Source organism: Pristiophorus japonicus, chromosome 22 (genome assembly GCF_044704955.1).
Source record: "Pristiophorus japonicus isolate sPriJap1 chromosome 22, sPriJap1.hap1, whole genome shotgun sequence".
Lineage (NCBI taxonomy): Eukaryota > Metazoa > Chordata > Chondrichthyes > Pristiophoridae > Pristiophorus > Pristiophorus japonicus.
In genome coordinates this window covers 44,728,106-44,752,962 of record NC_091998.1, presented here as the reverse complement: position 1 = coordinate 44,752,962, position 24,857 = coordinate 44,728,106, and the positions used below count along the sequence as shown (strand labels likewise).

At 48.0% G+C, this 24,857-nt stretch overlaps 1 protein-coding gene across 6 annotated transcripts in view; it reads right to left on the bottom strand.

Moving 5' to 3' along the window:
• Nucleotides 1-24,857, bottom strand: part of LOC139235004 (cytosolic purine 5'-nucleotidase-like) — a 164,195-nt gene that overhangs the window by 87,602 nt on the left and 51,736 nt on the right. For 5 of the 6 annotated variants that reach the window (XM_070866067.1, XM_070866070.1, XM_070866068.1 and 2 more), the window contains 2 exons: nt 14,110-14,183; nt 2,147-2,264 (listed from right to left, as the gene is read on the bottom strand). In XM_070866067.1, coding sequence (XP_070722168.1) covers nt 2,147-2,264; nt 14,110-14,183 — 192 coding nt within the window. Of the gene's footprint in view, nt 1-2,146; nt 2,265-14,109; nt 14,184-19,755; nt 20,662-24,857 lie in introns of those variants that run through there. The other variant, XM_070866072.1, reaches the window with a different exon arrangement.

Below are 24,857 nucleotides of genomic sequence, written 5' to 3'. Positions count from 1 at the left end.
CGATTGATGGTGGCTTTGTAGTCGCCACAGATCCTGACAGAGCCATCCGCTTTTAGAACAGGAACAATGGGGCTTGCCCAGTCGCTGAATTCAACAGGCGAGATGATGTCATCTCGCAACAGCTGGTCCAATTCACTCTTGATTTTTTTCCTGCATCACATACGGCACCGCTCTGGCTTTGTGGCACTGGCCTGGCGTCCGGGGTGATGTGTATCACTATTGAAGTGCCTTTGAAAGTCCCGATGCCTGGTTGAAATAGTGACTCGAATTGTTGTCGGACTTGTGAGCACGAACTTGGCTCCACCGAGGACATTGCGTGAACATCCCCCCATTTCCAGTTCATCTCGGCTAACCAGCTCCTCCCCAACAGAGCGGGACCATTGCCCGGGACAATCCTGAGTGGCAGCCGGTTCACTAGCCCATTGTGTGTGACAGCCATCATTGCACTGCCTAGCACCGGAATGATTTCCTTGGTGTAAGTCCGTAATTGTGTCTCAATACATTCTAATTTGGGTCTACTGGCTTTGAGTGGGAATAGCTTCTCGAATTGCTGAATGCCCATGAGTGACTGGCTGGCCCCAGTGTCCAGTTCCATGTGTACTGGGATGCCGTTCAACAAAACCCTCATCATCATTGGTGGCGTTTTGGTGTATGAACTGTGAATATTCGCCACATGGACCCGCTGAACCTCGGCATCCATCGATTTGCCCCAAAAGTCATCCTGCCTCACAGAACCCTCTTCTGGTCCCTCTGTCTCATATATCACTTTGGTTGCAGGTTTTCTACACATTCGAGCTAAATGGTCACTGAGATTGCAGGTTCTGCAGACAAAATGTTGGAATCTCAAGATCTGGCTGAATGTTTTCCCCCACACCTCCAGCATGAGCTAAAGTTTCCATTGTTGAGGACAAAGGGACTATGGCCAGGAATTCCACGCTGACTGTCCCTTTAACTGCTCTTAAGTACCCTATTAGTGGGTGTCAATGGCCCCATCCTGGGCCGCATTGTCTACTCAGCCTGCCATTGTCTCCGTTGAGATCCTGCTCTGGGATCTATTGCTGCCTGGTAAATGACGGATTGCCCCTGCCTGCCTGCATTTATGATGTTGACTCCCTGATCCATCACCGCGTTAGAGGCAGAATTGCGCGCGTAAATTATTTTCGTCTCTTCCTCCCCCGTCATGAAAGTTTGAGCTAACAACGCTGCCGCTTCCAAGGTCAAGTCCTTGGTCTCAATTCACTTGCGAAAAATTCCCGCATGACCGATACCCTCGATGAAGAAGTCCCTTAGCATCTCCCCCCTGCAGGCGTCTGTGAACTTACAGAGTCTGGCCAAACGCTGGAGGTCCGCTACAAAGTCCGGTATGCTCTGTCCTTCACGACGTCGGTGGGTGTAGAATCTGTGTCGAGCCATGTGTATGCTGCTCGCCGGTTTGAGGTGCTCCCCTATTAGTTTGCTGAGCTCTTCAAAGGTTTTGTCCGACGGCTTTTCGGGTGCCAGTAAGTCCTTCATGAGCGCATAAGTCTTTGGCCCGCAGCTGGTCAGGAGATGAACCCGTCGCTTGTCGGCCGCTGCATCCCCTAGCCAGTCTTTAGTTACGAAGCTTTGCTGAAGCCTCTCGACAAAATCGTCTCAGTCTTCCCCAACACAGTACCGTTTCTCTGTGCTACCGGTGGCCATTCTCGTGGGTCGTGAATTCCCATTTCTCGTCTCCGATGTAAAGTCCTTACTCTACAGCATGAAACCACACGAGGCACATTCCAGGGTCAAGGCCACTCGGTGACCTTAACTGTTTATTACAGGACTCCACAAGTGAAGACCCTGCGTGGGACCTCCCTTTATATACCTGTGTGATCAGGTAAGAAGTGTCTCCCACAGGTTCACCCCCTGTGGTCAAGGTGTGCATCTAACTTGAGTGTATACAGTAATACAGTAGTGTTACATTGTAGTTACAAACATGACAACCTCCACCGCGCCACGTTAGACATAGACCCCAAATGACAGAGAGGAATAATCCAATCCCATTTGTGATGTAATGCAGCAATCTCTCCCCAGGAGTGTGCGCAGTCAAGTAACAGTCTTGCAAGGAATGGGCACTGGATAAGACTATCACCATAGCCAAGGCAAGTCGGGAGGCTGGTTTTACCTGGTTGGAAAAGTAGGGTCATATGTGTAGCGAAGCAATTCCTGTGGATATCCAATCGAAACCAAGCGATTTATCATCAGTTGAAAGCCCAACTCTTCATACTCAGGAGATCGATACACTGCACAATAAAAAGAAAGAAAAGACTTGCATTTATATAGCACCTTTCACGACTACCAGGCATCTCAAAGCACTTTGCAGCCAATTAAGTACTTTTGGAGTGTAGTCACTGTTGTAATGTGGAAAACATGGCAGGCAACTTGCACACAACAAACTCCCACAAACAGCAATGTGATAATGAGCAGATAATTTGTTTTTTTTTTGGTTATGTTAATTGAGGGATAAATATTGGCCCCAGGACACCTGGGATAACTCCGCTGCTCTTCTTCAAAATAGTGCCACGGGATCTTATACATCCACCTGAGAGGGCAGACGGGACCTCGGTTTAACGTCTCATCCGAAAGACGGCACCTCAGACTGCACCTCAAGCACCTCACCTCAGCACTGCACTGGAGCGTCAGCCTAGATTTATATGCTCAAGTTCCTGGAGTGAGACTTGAAAACACAACCTTCTGACTCAAAGGCGAGTGTGCTATCTTCTGAGCACAGCTGACACTAGAAGCATATTTCAGTATTTACGCAGCATTATTATCATTCATAGATCATGAGACAAGGTCAGCCTCATAACAGTGCAATGAAAAACAAAATCAAGATGTTTCAGTGAAGTGTTTCCCTTCATGTTTAACTGTCCTGTAGTAAATCATTTACTGAAAAATTTAAGAAGCTAAAGCAAAATAGTACTTAATTATTTAAATGCACTGCAACCATGAACAGTACATTTTTTTTCCTGTAAGGCAATTTATTCTGCAGACATAAATATGCATTTTCTTTTCAAACATTCATTTTTTTTTGCTAATTTTTCTCTCCTGAATGTGCTGATTCTCATTGGGATACAGATCACTTCCCCTCGAGTATCTTACCAACCTGGCCAGTATTCACATGAGCAAGCGCTCTACTCGGAGCTCCGACACGGCAAGCGAGCCCCAGATGGGCAGAGGAAACATCTCAAGGATTCTGTTATGTATGCAATAAAGGTTCAAACTGAGCACTGTTTAACTAAGCAAGGTACAACTTTGCTTCTGCTTTATTTAGGCCCGAAGTGCCTGACTCACAAAATGGCTGGCCTTTTATACCTGAGCAGCACTATGTGCGTGCTGCTCATGTGGCCTCCAACATTGTGCCATCTGGTGGCTACAAACAGAATGTACATACATGACAATACCCCACTCTGAGATCTTATCACAGTCTTTCACAGGTTGAGACGGTCCAGTGCTTTGCGCTCCCGGGTTGACTGTCTCAGTTCGATTCCAGCTTTGGGTGAGTGTGCAGGGTCTGATATGGTTGATGGCTGGATGACTGATGGCCATGTCAGGAATTGCAAGTCCATTTTTATTGAACAAGTCCGTGATGGAAATTCCAGGTTCACTGATGATCCTAGAGTCCACTGAAGGCTGCTGGTAGGTTGGTTGGTCGTCGACGGTATCTTCGTCAACTGCTCTGGCTCATCTGTGTGCCTCAGCTTTGTTTGATCCATGTGTTTCTTGCATGAGTAGCTCAGCTGGGGGCACCCCTGTGAGCGAGTGGGGTCTCGTGCGGTAGCTGAGCAGTACTCGGGACAGGCGTGTTTGGAGTGAGCCTTAAGACTCGTTTAAGGCTCTGTTTGACTGTTTGTACTGCCCACTCTGCCTGCCCATTGGAGACTGGTTTAAACGGGGCCGAGATGACATGTTTTATCCCATTGCGGGTCATGAATTTTTTTAATTCGGCACTGGTGAAACATGGCCCGTTGTCACGGATCAGTGTGTCAGGCAGGCCATGGGTGGCAAACATGGCCCTCAGGCTTTCAATGGTGGTGGTGGCGGTGCTTCCCGACATTATTTCACATTCATTCCATTTTGAAAAAGCATCCACCACCACCAGGGACATTGTACCGAGAAATGGGCCCGCATAGTCGACATGGATCCTCGACCATGGTCTGGAGGGCCAGGACCACAAACTTAGTGTTGCCTCTCTGGGCGCGTTGCTCAACTGAGCACACACGCTGCATTGCAGTACACAGGACTCTAAGTCAGAGTCGATACCGGGCCACCACACGTGGGATCTGGCTATCGCTTTCATCATTACTATACCCGGGTGTGTGCTGTGGAGATCCGAGATGAACGTCTCCCTGGCCCTTTTGGGGATCACTATGCGGTTACCCCACAATAGGCAGTCTGCCTGAATGGACAGCTCGTCCTTTCGCCACTGGAATGGCTTGATTAGCTCTTGCATTTCAACGGGGATGCTGGCCCAGCTCCCATGCAGTACACAGTTTTTTACTAGGGACAGCAGAGGATCTTGGCTGGTCCAAGTCCTAATCTGGCGGGCCCTGAAAGTTGATTTATCATTTTCAAACGCTTCCATGACCATCAACAGGTCTGCGGGCTGCGCCACCATCAACAAGTTTCCAGGCTGCGCCATTTCCACCCCCATGGTGGGCAATGGTAGCTGACTGAGAACATCCGCACAGTTCTCGGTGCCTGGCCTGTGGCGGATGGTATAGTTATACGCTGATAGCGCGTGTGCCCACATTTGTATGCGGGCTGAGGCATTAGTATTTATCCACTTGTTTTCAGTAAACCGGGATGTGAGGGGCTTGCGATCGGTTTCCAGCTCAAATTTGAGGCCAAACAGGTACTGATGCATTTTTTTTATCCCGAACACACACACGCTAATGCCTCTTTCTCAATCATGCTCTAGGCCCTCTCGGCCTTAGACAAGCTCCTGGAAGCATAGGCGACAGGTTGCAACTTCCCCGCGATGTTAGCTTGTTGTAATACATACCCGACTCCGTACGACGATGCCTCACATGCTAGCACAAGTCTTTTACACGGGTTATACAATGCAAGCAGCTTGTTAGAGCATAAAATGTTTCTGGCTTTCTCAAAAGCAATTACTTGTTTTTTTTCCCCATACCCAGTTCTCACCTTTGCGCAATAACACATGTAGGGGCTCTAAAAGGGTGCTTAACCCCGGTAGGAAGTTACCAAAATAGTTGAGGAGTCCCAGGAACGACTGTAGTTCCGTGACATTCTGTGGCCTGGGCGCGTTCCTGATAGCCTCTGTCTTGGTGTCTGTGGGCCGAATGCCATCTGCCGCGATCCTTCTCCCCAAAAACTCCACTTCTGTTGCCATGAAGATGCATTTTGACCTCTTCAGCCGCAGCCCTACGCGATCCAGTCGCTTGAGGACCTCCTCTAGGTTTTGTAGGTGCTCGACGGTGTCCCGACCCGTGACCAATATGTCGTCCTGAAAAACCACCGTGCGTGGTACCGACTTGAGTAGGCTCTCCATGTTTCTCTGGAAGATTGCTGCAGCCGACCGAATGCCAAATGGGCATCTGTTGTAGATGAACAGTCTCTTGTGCGTGTTGATGCAGGTGAGGCCCTTCGAAGACTCATCCAGCTCCTGCGTCATGTAGGCCGAAGTCAGGTCGAGCTTGGTGAACGTCTTGCCTCCTGCCAGCGTCGTCTGCCTTAGGTAGTGGGTATTGGTCATGTAGCAAGAAACGATTAATAGTTACTTTGTAATCGCTTCAAATCCTGACCATGCCATCACTTTTGAGTACTGGAACAATCACTGGCACACTCGCTGAATTCCATGGGGAGATGATGCCCTTGCATTGCAGCTTGTCCAGCTCGATTTCCACTCTCTCCCATATCATGTGAGGTACCGCTCGCGCCTTGTGGTGAATGGGTCGTGCCTCTGGGATCAAGTGGATCTGCACCTTCGCCCCGGAAAAGTTTCCAATGCCTGGCTCAAAAAGGGAAGGAAATTTATTAAGAACCTGGGTACATGAGGCCTCATCGATATGTGATAGCGCTCGGATGTCATCCCAGTTCCAGCGGATTTTGCCCAGCCAGCTCCTTCCAAGCAGTGTGGGGCCATTACCTGGGACAATCCAGAGTGACAGTTCGTGCACCGTGCTCTCGTAGGTGACCTTGACGATGGTGCTGCCCAGGACAGTGATGAGCTCTTTGGTGTACGTTCTCAGTTTCGTGTGGATGGGGCTCAGGGCTGGTCTTGTTGCACCAGTCTCTCAAACACCTTATTACTCATGATGGATTAGCTAGCGCCAGTGTCCAGTTCCATGGCTATGGGTAAGCCATTCAATTTTACATTTGGCATTATAGGTGGACATTTCTTCGAAAATTTGTGCACCCTGTGTACTTCAGCATCTGCCTCCTCTCTCCGAATCTCGAAATTGCTTTGATCCACCATGGACCGATCGTCCTCTGCCACGTGGTGGTTAGCAGGTTTTGCAGAGCTCGCAGCTCGTCTGCAAGCTCGTTGGATGTGCCCCATTGTTCCACAGCTCTTGCAAATGTATCCTTTGAAGCGGCATGAATAGGCTGAATGGAAGCCTCCACAACACCAATAAGGTGTAAAATGCCTTGCATTCATCCTTTGTTGCGGACTCTGCGTCATCTGGGTCACCTGAGGCCTGCTGGGAGTTGCAGACTTGTGGTTTCTGCCCTGTACATTTCTGCTCGCAAACACAGTTCCAGTTAATTTATGAACATTGTTAGCACTTGTGTGCTGAGAGATTTGTTTGGTGTTATCACTGGTGGACATAAACGCCTGTGCTATCGCAATGGCCTTACTGAGGGTCGGTGTCTCTACAGTCAAAAGTTTTCGTAGGATGATCTCATGGCCAATGCCCAGTACAAAAAAGTCTCTGAGCATCTGCTCCAGGCAGCCATCAAACTCACATTGTCCTGCAAGTTGCCTTAGCTCGGCGACGTAGCTCGCCACTTCCTGACCTTCACATCGCTGGCACGTGTAGAACCGATACCTCGCCATCAGCACACAAAGCCTCGGGTTAAGATGCTCCCGAACCAGTGTACACAGCTCCTCATACGACTTATCTGTGGGTTTCACCGGAGCCAGAAGATTCTTCATGAGGCTGTAGGTCGGTGCCCCGCAGACCGTGAGGAGGACCGCTCTCCTTTTTGCAGCGCTTCCTTCTCCATCCAGCTTGTTGGCTATAAAGTACTGGTCTAGCCTTTTGACATAGGCTTCCCAGTCCTCACCCTCCGAGAACTTCTCCAGGATGCCCACAGTTTGCTGCATCTTTGCATTGGATTCGTATACTTGTCGCCAGTTGTTGTGTTCCTAACACAGATGAGACTGCACACAGAGAGGTTAAAATAACAGTGACCTCAGTCTTTATTCAGACACTCCAGAGTGCGGAACAGGCCTTAGGGGTCGGCTTATATACAGTGCCCCTAAGGGATGCTGGGATCCTTTGGGACTTCAGGGGATGCGCTCCCTGGTGGTGGACATGGGAGTGCATGCTTTACAGATACACAACAGTACCCTTGTTGACTCTGTCTTCTGTATTCAACATGATTACTTAAATCCGGGTGTACAAGAGATAACTTGGTCTTAAGACCTCTTTTCATCATGAGTTCAGCAGGCAAGACCCCTGTGTGTGTGTGGGTCTTGTCCTGTAACTCAGCAGTATGCAAGACAAGCGGGTCTGCAGTGACCCTCAGGTTACTCTCCTCATGCTTTGCTTGATCATTGTTCTGCTTGCCCGTTGGACGCAGGCTTGAACGGTGCCGACCTTACATGTTTTATGCTGTTAAGTTTTACAAACTCCTGAAACTCCTGACTGGTGAAGCACGACCCATTGTCGCTCACCACTATATCAGGCAGACCATGTGTCACGAACATGACATTGCGATTCTCTATGATTGCCGTGGACATACTGGATGACATGATTATGCATTCTATCCACTTCAAATAAGCATCCACCACCACTAAAAACATCTTGCCCAGGAAGGGACCTGCAAGATCAACATGGATCCTGGACCAAGGTTTGGATGGCCATGCCACAGACTCAGCGGTGATTCCGCTGGTGCTTTGCTGAGCTGCATGCAGGTGTTGCACTGATGCACGCATGCTTCTAGCTCAGAATCAATTCCTGGTCACCATACGTGGAATCTAGCGATGGCCTTCATCATCACTATACCAGGATGTGTGCTGTGTAACTCACACACAAACTTCTCTCTCCCTTTCTTAGGCATTGCCCCACAATATGCAATCTGCTTGAATAGACAGTTCGTCCTTGCGACGAATGTATGGTTTGGCCTCCTCGCACATTTGATTAGGTATGGCAGACCAATCCCCTTTGAGGATGCAACCCTTTACCACCGATGATATCGGGTCCTGGCTGGTCACGGTCTTAACTTGTTGAGCCGTGACAGGGATACCTTCACTCTCAAAAGCATACATGATTAACATTAAATCTGCCGGTTGTGGCGTTTCCACCTCCGGTGTGGGCAATGGCAACCGGCTCAAAGCATCGGCACAATTCTCATAGGCAGATAATGTCAGTGACCACCTTTCGATGCGGGATGAACCGTTGGTATTGATACCTCTGCTCTCGGAAAACAACGAAATGAGCGGCTTGTGATCGATCTCTAATTCGAACCTCAGACCGAACAGGTACTGATGCATCTTTTTAACACCGTACACACATGCTAAAGCTTCTTTTTCACCATGCTGTAGGCTCTTTCTGCTTTAGACAAACTTTTGGATGCATACACGACAGGTTGAAGTTTCCCTGACTCATTGGCTTGTTGTAACACACAACCAATTCCATATGACGATGCGTCACAGGCCAAAACTAAACGTTTATATGGATCGTAATGTACCCGCAGCTTGTTCAAGCAAAGCAGATTGGTGGCTTTCTCGAAAGCTCTGTCTTCCAATGCGCCCCACACCCTGTTGCTGCCTTTTCTCAATAGCATGTGCAATGGTTCAAGTAAGGTGCTCAATTTAGGTAGGAAGTTACCAAAGTAGTTGAGTAGACCCAGGAACGAATGCAGCTCTGTCACGTTCTGCGGGTTGGGTGCATTCTTGATGGCTTTGGTTTTTACGTCAGTAGGTCTGATGCCATCAGCGGCGATTTTCCTCCCGAGGATTTCGACCTCCGGTGCCATGAAGACGCACTTCGAGCATTTAAGTCTGAGTCCCACTCTGTCCAAACACAGTAGAACCAGGTTGTTCAGATGTTCCTTGGAGTCATGACCGGTGATTAGGATGTCATCTTGGAACACAACGGTTCTGGGAACAGACTTCAGTAGACTTTCCATAATCCTCTGGAATATTGCTGCAGCCGGCCTGTGGTAAATAAACAGTCATTTGTGCGTGTTAATGCACATAAGTCTCTTCGACATCTCGATCAACTCCTGCGTCATATAGGCCGACGTCAAGTCCAGTTTTGTGAACGACATCCCTCCGGCTAGAGTCGCAAACAAGTCATCAGCCTTCGGTAACGGGTACTGATCTTGTTTCGAAAACCTGTTGATCGTAGCCTTGTAGTCTCCACAGATTCTGACTGTGCCATTATTTTTCAGCACAGGAACAATGGGGCTGGCCCATTCATTAAATTTGACCGGTGATATGATCCCTTCATGCTGGAATCTGTCCAGTTCAATTTCGACCTTCTCCCTCATCATATACGGCACTGCTCGAGCTTTATGATGGACGGGTCTTGCATCTGAGTCCACGTGGATCTGCACCTTGGCTCCCGTGAAGTTGCCGATACCCGGTTCGAACAGCGAGGGGAACTTGCTCAATACTTGGGCACATGTATCTTCCGACGACGACAACGCCTTTATGTCATTCCAGTCGCATCTGATTTTCTCCAACCAGCTCCTGTCGAGCAGCGTTGGGCCATTGCCTGGAACAGTCCACAACGGTAACTCGTGAACCACACCGTTATACGACACATTAATTTGTGCACTGCCAATCATCTTTATCAGTTCTTTGGTGTACGTGCGCAGTTTGGCGTTAACAGGGCTCAGCCTGGGCCTTACAGTCTTGGTATCCCACAGCTTATTAAATGCCCTCTCATTCAGTGTCCAGTTCCATCGATACTGGTATCCCATTAAACTTCACATTCATCAAAATTGGTTTACTCTTGGATATAAAAGAATTCAGTCCATACACTTCCTCCTCTGGCATCTCGGATTGCGTATCCTTTGAACTTATATTGCTTAAATCGGCACTGCTGGTGCCGATGATTTCCCCCACAGCGCTAACACGGAGAAACTGGATGCATTCCCGCTGGCGGACTTTGGGAAGCCACAGGTTTCGTGAACACAGCCAGATAGGCCCTGCCATGTGCCACTCTGCCAAACGTCGAATCAATTGCATTTACAGTACTTGCCGCGGTTCGGTTCTTCACCGCTATTTGCTTTAGACTCCTGTCCGTTGTCATACATGATTGAGCGATCTGGATGGCCCTTTTTAAATCCAACTCCTCCACCGGCAGAAGTTTGCACAGGATCACCTCGTGGTTGATACCGATAACAAAGAAGTCCCGCAGCATGTCTGCCAACACCGTGCCGAACTTACACGGTCCTGCTAGACGGCTCAGGTCGGCAACGAATTCCGCCGCGCTCTGGCCCTCCGATTGAACGTGTGTATAAAACCTGTATCTCGAGATGATGATGCCGTCGTCTGGCTTGAGGTGCTCCCGTACCAATGTACACAACTCCTCGTACGTTTTCTCTGTTGGATCACTAGGCATGTGTAGATTCTTTATCAGACTGTAGATCTTTGAACCGCACACAGTGAGGAACACGGCCCAGCGTCGATCTGCATCGTCGACCCCCTTCATTTTGTTGGCCATGAAGTACTGGTCCAAACGGCTCACAAAGTCTGCCCAATCTTCTCCCTCCATGAATCACTCTAAAAATTCAATCGTGCTTATTTTGCAAACAAAGGTTCTTGTATTTTCGTTGCCAAATGTTATGTATGCAATAAAGGTTTAAACTGAGTATTGTTTAACTAAGCAAGGTACAATCTTGGCTCTGCTTTATGTAGGCCCAAGGTGCCTGACTCTCAAAATAGCTGGCCTTTTATACCTGAGCAGCACCATGTGCGTGCTGCTCAGTGACCTCCAACAATGACGACATTTGGTGGCTACAAACAGAATGTACATACATGACAGACACCCTCAAAGACTCCTTGATAAAATGCAACATCCCCACCGACACCTGGAATCCCTGACCCAAGACCGCCCTAAGTGCAGGAAGAGCATCCGGGAGGGCGCTGAGCACTTCAAGTCTCCTCACCAAGAGCATGCAGAAATCAAGCGCAGGCAGCGCAACGAGAGTGCAGCAAACCAGACTCCCCACCCACCCTTTCCTTCAACCCCTGTCTGCCCCATCTGTGACAGAGACTGTAATTCCCGCATTGGACTGTACAGCCACCTGAGAACTCACTTTTAGAGTGGAAGCAAGTTGTACTCGACTCCGTGGGACTGCCTATGATGATAATGATGATTGTGAGGGTGCGACAGAGCTATGACCATTCTATGTCCTTACCCTTGTCTCTAATTGTCAGATTGCTTATCCGACATCCAGTTGTGGATGAGCAGAAATTTTCTCCAATTGAATATTGGGAAGACCGAAGCCATTGCTTTCGGTTCCCACCACAAACTCTGTTCGCTAGCCATTGACTCCATCCTTCTCTCCAACTCTTGTCAGAGACTGAACCAGACTGTTTGCAACCTTGGTGTCATATTTGACCCTGAAATGAGCATTCGACCACATATCCACAGCATAACTACGATCGCCTATTTCCACCTCCGTAACAATCCGCCATTGCCTCAGCTCATCCGCTGCTGAAGCACTCATCCATGCCTTTGTTACCTCTAGACTTGACTATTCCAATGCAATCCTGGCTGGCCTCCCACACTCTACCTTACGTAAACTAGAGGTGATCCAAAACTCGGCTGCCCGTGTCCTAACTCGCACCAAGTCCCGCTGACCCATCACCCCTGTGCTCGCTGACCTACATTAGCTCCTGGTTAAGCAACTCCTCGATTTCAAAATTCTCATCTTTATTTTCAAATCCCTCCATGGCCTCGCCCCTCCCTATCTCTGTAATCTCCTCCAACTCCACAACCCTCAAGATGTCTGCGCTCCTCTAATTTTGCCCTCTTGAGCATCCCTGATTATAATCGCTCAACCATTGGTGGCTATGCCTTCTGCTGCCCAGGCCCCAAGCTCTGGAACTCCCTGCCTAAACCTCTCTGCCTCTCAATCTCTCTTTCCCCCTTCAAGACACTCCTTAAAACATACCTCTTTGCCAAAGCTTTTTGTCACCTGTGCTAATTTCTACTTATACGACTCGGTGCCAAATTTTTATCTCATAATACTCTTGTGAAGTGCCTTAGGATGTTTCACTACATTAAAGGCGCTATATAAATATAAATTGTTGTTGCCTTTAGACTCAGTGTACCGCAAGAGCCATTGTACTGCAATCAGGAGTAGGAAACCAGATTGATTTATCTTCTCCCTAACTGAGGTCAATTATTGTGCCCTTGCTGTAGCTTACCTAACTCAGCTAAGATTGGGGTTGGAACCTGGGACCTTCGAGTATGCATAGCTCATTGCTATCAAAGGGACTGCCTTCACCCAAAATGCCACCAGGGAAGCTAAGCTATGAAGTTTAACTGCTGGTGTTAAAGGTATGAAATTGTTTGAATCCCTTCAATTTGGCTTTCGCTCCTGGTGCAGTACCGAAGCTGCTCTCATCAAAGTCACAAATGACATCCTTTGTGACTGTGACAAAGGTAAACTATCCCTCCTCATCCTTCTGGACCCGTCTGCAGTCTTTGACACAGTTGACCACTCCATCCTCCTCCAACGCCTCTCCACCAATGTCCAGCCGGGTGGAACTGCACTCGCCTGGTTCCATTCTTATCTATCTAATCGTAGCCAGAAAATCTCCATCAATGGCTTCTCTTCCCACTCCCGCATCGTTATCTCTGGTGTCCCCCAAGGATCTGTCCTTGGTCCCCTCTTATTTCTCATCTATATGCCGCTCCTTGGCGATATCATCCGAAAACACGGAGTCAGTTTCCACATGTACACAGACGACACTCAGCTCTACCTCTCCACCACTTCTCTCAACTCCTCTTGGTATCTAAATTGTCAGACTACTTGTCTGACATCCAGTATTGGATGAGCAGAAATTTGCTCTGATTAAATATTGGGAAAACCAAAGCCATTACCTTTGGTCCCCGCCACAGACTGCGTTCCTTACCACTGGCTCCATCCCTCTCCCTAGCATCAATCTGAGGGTGAACAAGACTGTTCGCAACCTAGATGTCATATTTGACCCTGAAATGAGTTGCCAGCCATATATCCGCGGCCTAACTAAAACCACCTTTTTCCACCTCCGTAACATTGCCCGCCTCCGCCCCTCCTCAGCTCTTCTGCGGCTGAAACCCTCATTCATGCTTTTGTTACCTCTAGACTTGACTACTCCAACTCACTCCTGGCTGGCCTTCCACATTCCACACTACGTAAACTTGAAGTCATCCAAAACTCTGCAGCCTGTGTACTAACCCGTACCAAGTCAAGATCACCCATCACCCCCGTGCTTTCTGACCTACATTGGCTCCCAGTTAAACAATGCCTCGATTTCAAAATTCTCATCCTTGTTTACAAATCACTCCATGAACTTGCCCCTCCCTATCTCTGTAATCTTTCGCAGCTCCACAATCCCACAAGATGTCTGCGCTCCTCAAATTCTCACCTCTTGAACATCCCTCATTATAACTGCTCAACCATTGGTGGCCGTGCCTTCAGCTGCCAGGGCCCTAAGCTCTGGAACTCCCTCCCTAAACCTCTGCCTCTCTATCCTCCTTTAAGACACTCATTAAAATCTATCTCTTTAAACAAGCTTTTGATCATCTGCCTTCATTTCTTCTGTGGCTCGGTGTCAAATTTATCTGTCTGTAACACTGGTGTGAAGCACCTTGGGACTTTTTACGACGTTAAAGGCGCTATATAAATAAAAGTTATTATTATTAGTAATAAAAACAAATGGTCCCTTACCTGCCAGAGTGTAGTCCATGTCAAATCCAAAACATTTAATCTTCTCAAGTGCCAGACTCCTGTTTACAAACACTCTGCAGATCGAACACAAAAACATAAAATTTGAACTCACACAAATAGGAAATAAAAGTAAAATCAGGTCAATTTTGCAGGCCAGGTATTTACAGCACAGTGTTCCTCAGTAGTCAGACATGCTTCCATCAAAGGCATGCTGATCTCAGATAAAATACTGGAGGGAGCCACTCAGTACTGCTGTTGTGAATTATCTTGTTGTGGGTTAAAGAAGACTGTCTGCCTTTCATGTTGTATTTGGGAGATAAGGGAAGCTAAAAGGATGGGGAGCTAGAATGACGACTGATGGAAAATCTAGATTGGGAGAAATAGAATTTTATATGTCCCAGTGTGGGTACTCCATGTACCAGTCGCAGTCCTGTCAGCTGTGGCTCAGTGGGCAGCACACTCACCTCTGAGTCAGAAAGTTGTGGGTGCAAACCCCACTCCAGGGACTTGAGCACAAAAATCTAAGCTGACACTCCAGTGCAGTGCTGAGGGAGTGGTGCACTGTCAGAGGTGTCGTCTTTCTGATGAGATGTTAAACTGAAGCCTCGTCTGCTCTCTCAGCTGGACGTAAAAGATCCCACGGCACTATATTGAAGAGGAGCAGGGGAGTTCTCCCTGATGTCCTGGACCAATATTTGTCCCTCAATCAAAATCAGATTATCTGATGATTATCACATTGCTGTTTGTGGAAACTTGCTGTGCGCAAATTAGATGCCATGTTTCCCACATCATTATAGGTGGTCCCTCGAAACGAGGATGACTTGCTTCCACGCCAAAAAAGGATGAGTTCACAGGTGTTTCAATGAAGGACCTGAACTAAGGGTGGAAGATGCCTGTGCGTGGATTTTTTTAACATGTGGTGGCCGTTGCACACCAGCCACCACACGGGCTTGACAGAGCTAGGTCTTGGCCCGGTGGCAAGGGTTAACCAAGACGACTGGAGACCAGCTCTGCTGCACAGACCTAGTGCGCACACATATCGCAGTGTGGGCTGGGCCCTGCTGCTCCTGGGCCCCTGGGCCCCGATCAAGTACCTCTACAGACTCTCGCCGTTCCTTCACCCCGACCTCGCCGCTCCTGCTGTATCTGCCCACACTTCAATCACCGACCTGGACCTTGATGCCGTCACTCTTCGCTGCCGTCGCCCTCCTGCATCAGCTCGCGCTGCTCCCTGGACTAATATGCCTCCACGCTGCTCCCCGAGGCCTCCACGCCGCTCCTTTTATGGCCCCGACCTGCCGCTGGTGTTCTCACGCAGGTCGTGGCCTCCACGCTGTGAAACATAAGCCTTTGATGGCAGAAGTATCTCTTGTAGAAGATCTGCTCCGAAGATCTGCTCTGTTTCCCACATTACAACAGTGACTACACTCCAAAAGTACTTCATTGGCTGTAAAGCGCTTTGAGACGTCTGGTGGTCCAGGACACCGGGTATAACTCCCTTGCTCTTCTTCGAAGTAGTGCCGTGGGATCTTTTACGTCCACCCGAGAGAGCAGACGGGGTCCTTGGTTTAAGGTCTCATCCGAAAGACGGCACCTCCGACAGTGCAGCACTCCCTCAGCACTGCAGTGGAGTGTCAGCTATAGAAAGCCAAGTCTTTCTTTTTTTCTTTTCCTGGCACAGTGTGGGTGCTGTATGTACCAGTCCTGGCACAGTGTGGGTGCTGTATGTATCGTCTCAGTCCTGTCACAGTGTGGATGCTGTATGAACCAATCCTGGCACAGTGTGGGTGCTGTATGTACCAGTCCTGGCACAGTGTGGGTGCTGTATGTACCAGTCCTATCACAGTGTGGGTGCTGTATGTACCAGTCCTGGCACAATGTGGGTGCTGTATGTACCAATCCTGTCACAGTGTGAGTACTGTATGTACCAGTCCTGGCACAATGTGGGTGCTGTATATACCAGTCCTGGCACAGTTTTGCCAAATTTTGCAGTTCTTTTACTATTCAAGTCAGGTCAGCTGGTCTAAAATTATCCAACTTATTATTTTCCTTTTTTTTTGATCAGAGAAGCAGATGTCAGCTTGATAATACAAGGGAGAATCAGGCTGGATATAAAAAGTACAGAGGGGAAGTGAAAAAGGAAATAGGAGGGGCAAAGTGAGTATGAGATTAGATTGGCGGCTAACATAAAAGGCAATCCAAAGGTCGTCTATAGGCATATTAACAGCAGCAGGATTGTTAGAGGTGCGGTGGGCCAATTAGGGACCAAAATGGAGATTTATTGGTGGAGACAGAAGGTATAGCTGAGGTAATAAATGAGTACTTTGCATAGCTTAAGTACGGAATGAATATTTGCATTGATGTTGACCAAAGAGGGGGACTTTGCCAAAGATACAGTATATGAGGAGATTGTGGATGAGATAAAAATAGATGGCGAGTAGGTACTAGAAAGGCTGGCACTTCTTAAAGTGAACAACTCACCTGGGATGCATCCTATGTCGCTGAGGGAAAGAAGGGTAGAAATTGCATTGGTGCTGGCCACAATCTTCCAATCCTCCTTAGGTACAGGGGTGGCACTAGAGGACTGGAGGATTGCAAATGTTACACCCTTGTTCAAAAAAAGGGGAGATTTATAAACCTGGCAATTACAGGCCAGTAAGTTTAATATTGGTGGTGGGGAAGCTTTTGGAATCCGGGAGAAAAGTAAAAGCCGTTTGGACAAACATGGACCAATAAAGGAGAGCCAGCATGGATTTGTCAAGGACAAATCGTGTTTGACTAAGTTGATTGAGTTTTTTGATGAGATCACAGAGAAGGTGGATGAGGGCAGTGCAGTTGTGTTGTGTATATGGACTTTCAAAAGGCGTTTAATAAAGTACTACATATTCGGCTTGTTCACAAAATTGAAGCCTACGGGATAAAAGGAGCAATAGCAGCATGGATACAAAATTGGCTACGGGATAGAAAACAGAGTTGTGGTGACTGGCTGTTTTTCGGACTGGAGGGAAGTATACAGGGGTGTTCCCCAGGGTTCAGTTATAGGGCCACTGCTGCCTTTGCTATACATTAATGACTTGGACTTGAGGGCACAATTTAAAAATTTGCAGATGACCTGAAATTTGGAAGTGTAGTGAAGTGAGGAAAATAGTAATAGACATCAAGAAGATTCGGACAGGCTGGTGGAACGGGCAGACACATGGCAGATGAAATTCAATACAGAAAAGTGTGAGGTGATACATTTTCGTTGGAAGAATGAGGAGAGACAATACAAGTTAAATTGTACAACTTTAAAGGGGGTGCAAGAACAGAGAGATCTGGGTGTGTTTGTGCACAAATCTTTGAAGGTGGCAGGACAGGTTAACAAAGCAGTTAATAAAGCGATCCTGGGCTTTAAAAAAATAGAGGCATAGAGTACAAAAGCCAGGAAGTGATGTTAAACCGATATAAAACACTAGTTCGGCCCCAGCTGGAGTATTCTGTCCAATTCTGGGCACCACACTTTAGAAAGGGTGTGAAGGATTTGGAAAGGGTACAGAAGAGAACAGTTCCCGGGTTGAGTGTGTAAAGTCCTGTCCCCTCAATACAGACTCACACGAGGCATGTAGTGAAGTCAAGGTCACTCTGGACCTGCACCTTTATTTCACAGCTCTGGAATGCTGCACTTGCCTGAGACCTGTCCTTATATACCTGTCTCTTGCAAGTGCACCCCTGCTGGTAAGGTATGCTGGTGGTTACAGGTCATATCTTATTACAGTCATGTATAGCATGTTAGGATACAGTTATATATAATAATGTAAGATACATGACATCACCCTCCCCCAAGGTCTTATTGTCTTTATAGGTTCAGTCTCTCAGGTGGTCTACGCTCTAGCGTGGAGTGTCTGAATTGTGGTTCAGTTGTTTGCCTTGGTGTCTGTTTTTCTTTGGGTGGGCTGTCAGTTTCGATTGGTGTGATTGTTGTTGACTCGCCTGGGCTATCTGTTGGGATTGCCCTTTCCTCAGGTTGTTCTCTCTGTCTGTCCACCAGGTGTGGTGCGAGTTCCACATTGTAGTCTGCCTTGGTTCCGCAGTGTTGTTGGTAAATCTGCTTTTGACTTGGTCTACATGCCTCCGGCAGGTTTTGCCATTGTCCATTTGTACTACCAGTAGCCTATTTCCTTCCTTGCCCGTTACTGTCCCTGCAAGCCATTTGGGACCCCTGCCATAGTTTAGTTCAAACACTTTGTCCCCTATCTCATTCCATCTCCCCCTCGAATTTCTGTCATGGTACTCAGTCAGCTTATGGCGCTTTGCCTCAACGATTTCGTGCATGTCTGGGAGGATTAATGAGAGCCTTGTTTTTAAAGTCCTTTTCATCAACAGTTGCGCGGGGGGGGATCCCAGTCAATGAGTGCGGATGAGATCTGTATGCCAGCAGCAGTCGCGACAGGCGACCCTGCAGCGTGGGACCCTGTATTTTAAGCATGCCTTGTTTAATGATTTGCACTGCTCTCTCCGCCTGGCCGTTGCAGGCCGGCTTGAACGGTGCCGTCTTGACATGATTTATGCCGTAGTCAATTATAAAGTCTTGGAATTCTGCGCTGGTGAAGCACGGACCATTGTCACTGACCAATATGTTAGGGATTCCATGCGTTGCAAACATGGTTGCGAGGCTCTCCACAGTGGTGGAGGTTGTGCTCGAGTTTAAAATGGTGCATTCGATCCACTTTGAAAATGCATCTACAACTACGAGGAACATTTTGCCCATGAATGGGCCCGCATAGTCAACGTGCACCTGCGACCACGGTTTGGTAGGCCAGGGGCTCAGCGGAGCCTCCCTGGGGGCATTGCTGAGTTGGGCACAAATGGTGCACCTTCGGACGCAGAGCTCCAAGTCCGCGTCAATACCAGGCCACCAGACGTGGGATCTGGCTATGGCCTTCATGAGAATGAAGCCCGGGTGCTCGCGGTGGAGCTCCCGGACAAATGCCTCTCTGCCTCGCAGAGGCATGACTACTCGGCTGCCCCACATCAGACAGTCTGCTTGTAGTGATAGGTCATGCATGCGCCTGTGAAAGGGTTTTAATTCCTCGGGGCAGGCATCGCGAGCCTCTGCCCAGTCACCGGTTAGGACACATCTTTTTACTAAGGATAACGTGGGGTCGCTGGCCGTCCAGGCTCTGATTTGGCGAGCCGTCATGGGCGAACCTGTGGACTCAAAGGCATTGATTGCCATGACGATCTCACCGTCCTGTTCGTCAGACCCTTCCGTGGTCGCCAGGGGTAGCCTGCTGAGCGCGTCGGCACAGTTGTCTGTGCCTGGTCTGTGCCTTATGGTATAGTCGTAGGACGCCAGCATGAGTGCCCACCGTTGAATTCGCGCCGAGGCTTTGGCGTTTATTGCTTTGCTCTCGGATAGGAGAGACGTGAGGGGCTTGTGGTCGGTTTCTAACACGAACTTGGCCCCGAAAAGGTATTGGTGCATCTTTTTGACACCGTACATGCACGCGAGCGCCTCCTTCTCTACCATTCCGCACCCACGCTCCGCCCGCGAAGGTGACCTGGAGGCATAAGCTATGGGTTGTAATTTGCCTGCACTATTGACATGTTGCAAAACACACCCGACCCCATACACTGACACATCGCATGTGAGAACTAGCTTTTTACCTGGGTCAAAGAAAGTCAAAACACTGTTGGAACACAGAAGGTTGCATGCCTTATTGAAGGCGCGTTCCTGGGCATCGCCCCAAAATCAATCGCACCCCTTTCTGAGTAGCACGTGAAGAGGCTCCAGCAGCGTGCTTAAGTTCTGCATAAAGTTCCCAACGTAATTGAGTAGCCTGAGACATTCCGGGGCCTGGGTGCCAGGCGAATTGCTTCTGTTTTGGACTCTGTGGGGCAGATTCCATCAGCGGCAATTCTTCTGCCCAAAAATTCAATCTCGGGTGCGAGAAACAGGCACTTGGATTTCTTGACTCGTAGGCCTACCCGATCCAATCGCTTTAGTACTTCCTCCAAATTACGGAGATGGGAGTTGGTGTCTCTGCCCGTGATAAGTATGTCGTCTTGAAATACAACCGTCCCCGGGATGGACTTGAGCAGACTCTCCATGTTGCTCTGGAATATGGCAGCTGCCGACCTGATGCCGAATGGGCATCGAATGTACATGAAAAGGCCTCGATGTGTGTTGATGGTGATGAGTAGCTTGGATTCCTTGGTCAATTCTTGCGTCATATACGCAGATGTGAGGTCTAATTTTGAGAAAAGTTTACCTCCAGCCAATATGGCAAATAAGTCCTCTGCTCTGGGCAGCGGGTACTGGTCCTGTAGGGAGACTCTGTTTATGGTAGATTTGTAGTCCCCACAGATTCGTACGGATCCATCAGGCTTCATGACTGCGACAATGGGACTTGCCCAGTCACTAAATTCCACAGGTGATATAATGCCTTCCCGCAGAAGCCTGTCTAGTTCGTGTTCAATCTTTTCCCTCATCACATAGGGTACAGCTCTGGCCTTGTGATGGACCGGTCTAGCATCCTGTGTGATGTAGATTTTGACTTTGGCCCCTTTGAAAGTGCTCACACCTGGCTGAAAGAGATGTTCAAATCGCTTTATAACTGTTGAGCAGGAGGTCCGTTCCTCTAATGACATGGCATGGACATCATCCCATTTCCAGTTTAGTTTTGCCAGCCAGCTTCTCCCCAACAGTGCTGGGGGGTCTCCAGGGACAATCCACAGGGGAAGTCGGTTCACTGTCCCTTTGTGTGTGACAGAGAGCATGGCGCTGCCAAGGATTGGTACGATTTCTTTGGTATAGGTCCTTAGTTTGGTGTCGACTCTTGTGAGTTTTGGTCTGTCTCTTTTATGCGGCCACAGTTGTTCAAATTGTTGAGCGCCCATGAGAGATTGACTCGCTCCCGTATCCAGCTCCATGTTGACAGATATCCCGTTGAGTAGGACCCTCATCATTATAGGAGGCGTCCTGTTGTAGGAGCAGCGGCCATTGATTGTGTTGACCCGCTGTACATCGGTGTCCCGGGTACTGTCCCCACCATCTTCTGGTCCGCTTTCCGACCCATCCGATTCATATACCAGCCGAGCTGCCGTCTTTTTGCACATGTGGGCCAAATGCCCTGTATATTCACAATTTCTGCAAACAGCCTGCTGAAATCGACATCCCCTTGACGATTAACCACCCCTACACCTCCAGCACAGACCTGTTCCATTGTTCAAAGTGTTCCCAAAGAATGAGCTGCGTCTGGCTGATCTCTCTTGAGCTTCTTTCAGTTTGTAGTTGATTGCTCGCATTGTGGGTTGATGAGGTGTGAACGGCCGTTCCTGTGGCCCTTGATGGCTTCTGCCTCCTGTCGAGAGCCTGTTCTCCCGGTTTTGTCTGGGGGTAGCAGCTTGTTCAGTGCTGTGAACTTCTTGTTCTGATATTTCGTTAGTTGTCGTACCTGCATTGTAAATCAACCTCGTTTCTTCTTCCCCTACCAAGAATGTCTGTGCAACCAGTGCTGCTGCCTCTAAGGTCAGGTCCTTGGTCTCTATGAGCTTTCGGAATATGCCTGCGTGGCCTATTCCTTCAATGAAAAAGTCTCTCAGCATTTCTCTCCTCAGTTCATCGGAGAACTCACATAAACTAGCCAACCTCCAAGTTCCGCCACGAAGTCGGGTATGCTCTGGCCCACACAGCGTCTGTAGTTGTAGAACCTGTGTCTGGACATGTGTAGGCTGCTCGCTGGCTTCAGGTGGTCTCTTACCAGTGTGCTCAATTCTTCAAACGACTTGCTTGCTGGTTTCTTGGGTGCCAACAGATCCTTCATTAAAGCGTATGTTTTTGAGCCACAGCTGGTCAAGAGATGGGCTCTTCTCTTGTTTGCCTTATCGTCGCCTAACCAGTCTTTGGTTAGAAAGCTTTGCTGGAGCCTTTCTATAAAGTCCTCCCAATTGTCTCACGCATTGTACTTTTCATCTGATCCGTTGTTCGCCATTCTGTGGATTCTGTAATCCCGTAACTCGTCGCCACTGTAAAGTCCTGTCCCCTCAGTACAGATTCACATGGGGCATGTAGTGAAGTCAAGGTCATTCTGGACCTGCACCTTTATTTCACAGCTCTGGAATGCTGCACTTGCCTGAGACCTGTCATTATATACCTGTCTCTTGCAAGTGCACTCCTGGTGGTAAGGTATGCTGGTGGTTACAGGTCATATCTTATTACAGTCATGTATAGCATGTTAGGATACAGTTATATATAATAATGTAAGATACATGACAGAGTGATTATAGTTACGTGGATAGACTGGAGCAATTGGGGTTGTTCTCCTGAGAGCAGAGAAGGCTAAGAAAAGATTTGATAGCAGTGTTTAAAATCATAAAGGGTTTAGATAAAGTAAAAAAAGAGCAACTGTTTCCAATAGCAGAAGAGCTGATAACCAGAGAGCACAGATTTAAGGCGATTGGCAAAAGAACTAGAAACGACATGAGGGGGAACTTTTCTTATGGAATGATTAGGATTTGGAATGCACTGCCTGATAGGGCGGTGGATACAGATTCAATAGTAGCCTTCAAAAGGGAATTGGATAAATACTTGAAGAAGAAAAAAAAAATGCAGGGATATGAGGAAAGTACAGGGGAGTGGGACTAGCTCTTCAAAAGAGCCGATGCAAACTCGATGGGTAGAATGGCCTCCTTCTGTGCCGTACTATTCTATGTTTCTATGATAGATGCAACATTCGCCACCCTCCTGTCCTTTGGCTTGATTTTCATTGCCAAAGACTTTTGGAAAATTATGGTTAGTAATTCATTATTGTCCGATTGTAATTACCAGTTTAAGTGCATGTCGTAACGTGAGACTACATGATAAATATGAGCAGCTAAAGAGGGATACTTGAATACTGACCTGTGAATCTGAATAATTAAAATGGTCAGTTGCAATGTTATCTCTGTAAAGTGGACATTAACCTGGAATCTTAAAAATAGGTACCTGCTTACTGAGCTTTATCAGGTTTAGAAATTCAGGGAATGCTCCCTACAGGTCCAAGGACTCAGCAGTTGGACGTTGCAGCGCTTTGGACATGTTACTCAATAACTTACAATGCAATCTACATAAGAACATAAGAACATAAGAATTAGGAACAGGAGTAGGCCATCTAGCCCCTCGAGCCTGCTCCGTCATTCAACAAGATCATGGCTGATCTGGCCGTGGACTCAGCTCCACTTACCCGCTCGCTCCCCATAACCCTTAATTCCCTTATTGGTTAAAAATCTATCTATCTGTGATTTGAATACATTCAATGAGCTAGCCTCAACTGCTTCCTTGGGCAGAGAATTCCACAGATTCACAACCCTCTGGGAGAAGAAATTCCTTCTCAACTCGGTTTTAAATTGGCTCCCCCGTCTTTTGAGGCTGTGCCCCCTAGTTCTAGTCTCCCCAACCAGTGGAAACAACCTCTCTGCCTCTATCTTGTCTATCCCTTTCATTATTTTAAATGTTTCTATAAGATCACCCCTCATCCTTCTGAACTCCAACGAGTAAAGACCCAGTCTACTCAATCTATCATCATAAGGTAACCCCCTCATCTCCGGAATCAACCTCGTGAATCGTCTCTGTACCCCCTCCAAAGCCAGTATATCCTTCCTTAAGTAAGGTGACCAAAACTGCACGCAGTATTCCAGGTGCGGCCTCACCAATACCCTGTACAGTTGCAGCAGGACCTCCCTGCTTTTGTACTCCATCCCTCTCGCAATGAAGGCCAACATTCCATTCGCCTTCCTGATTACCTGCTGCACCTGCAAACTAACTTTTTGGGATTCATGCACAAGGATCCCCAGGTCCCTTTGCACCGCATCATGTTGTAATTTCTCCCCATTCAAATAATATTCCCTTTTACTGTTTTTTTTCCCCCAAGGTGGATGACCTCACATTTTCCGACATTGTATTCCATCTGCCAAACCTTAGCCCATTCGCTTAACCTATCTAAATCTCTTTGCAGCCTCTCTGTGTCCTCTACACAACCCGCTTTCCCAGTAATCTTTGTGTCATCTGCAAATTTTGTTACACTACACTCTGTCCCCTCTTCCAGGTCATCTATGTATATTGTAAACAGTTGTGGTCCCAGCACCGATCCCTGTGGCGCACCACTAACCACCGATTTCCAACCCGAAAAGGACCCATTTATCCCAACTCTCTGCTTTCTGTTAGCCAGCCAATTCTCGATCCATGCTAATACATTTCCTCTGACTCCGCGTACCTTTATCTTCTGCAGTAACCTTTTGTGTGGCACCTTATCGAATGCCTTTTGGCAATCTAAATACACCACATCCATCGGTACACCTGTATCCACCATGCTCGTTATATCCTCAAAGAATTCCAGTAAATTAGTTAAACATAAATAATCTATATTTATTCCCTCTGAAACTAAAAGCATTTTTTATTTTTATCTGGAAACAAGAGTTTTTCTTCTGGTGGTTATAAGTGCTAGTTTGTTCCTTCTCTGTTCTTCTGGTGTCATCATCATCATCATCGGCGGTCCCTCGGAATCGAGGAAGACTTGCTTCAACTCTAAAAATGAGTTCTTGGGTGAACAGTCAAATACGAGGACCACAGTCCCTGTCACAGGTGGGACAGATAGTCATTGAGGGAAAGGGTGGGAGGGACTGGTTTGCCGCACGCTCTTTCTGCTGCCTGCGCTTGGTTTCTGCATGCTCTCGGCGGTGAGACTCGAGGTGCTCAGCGCCCTCCCAGATGCACTTCTTCCACTTAGGGC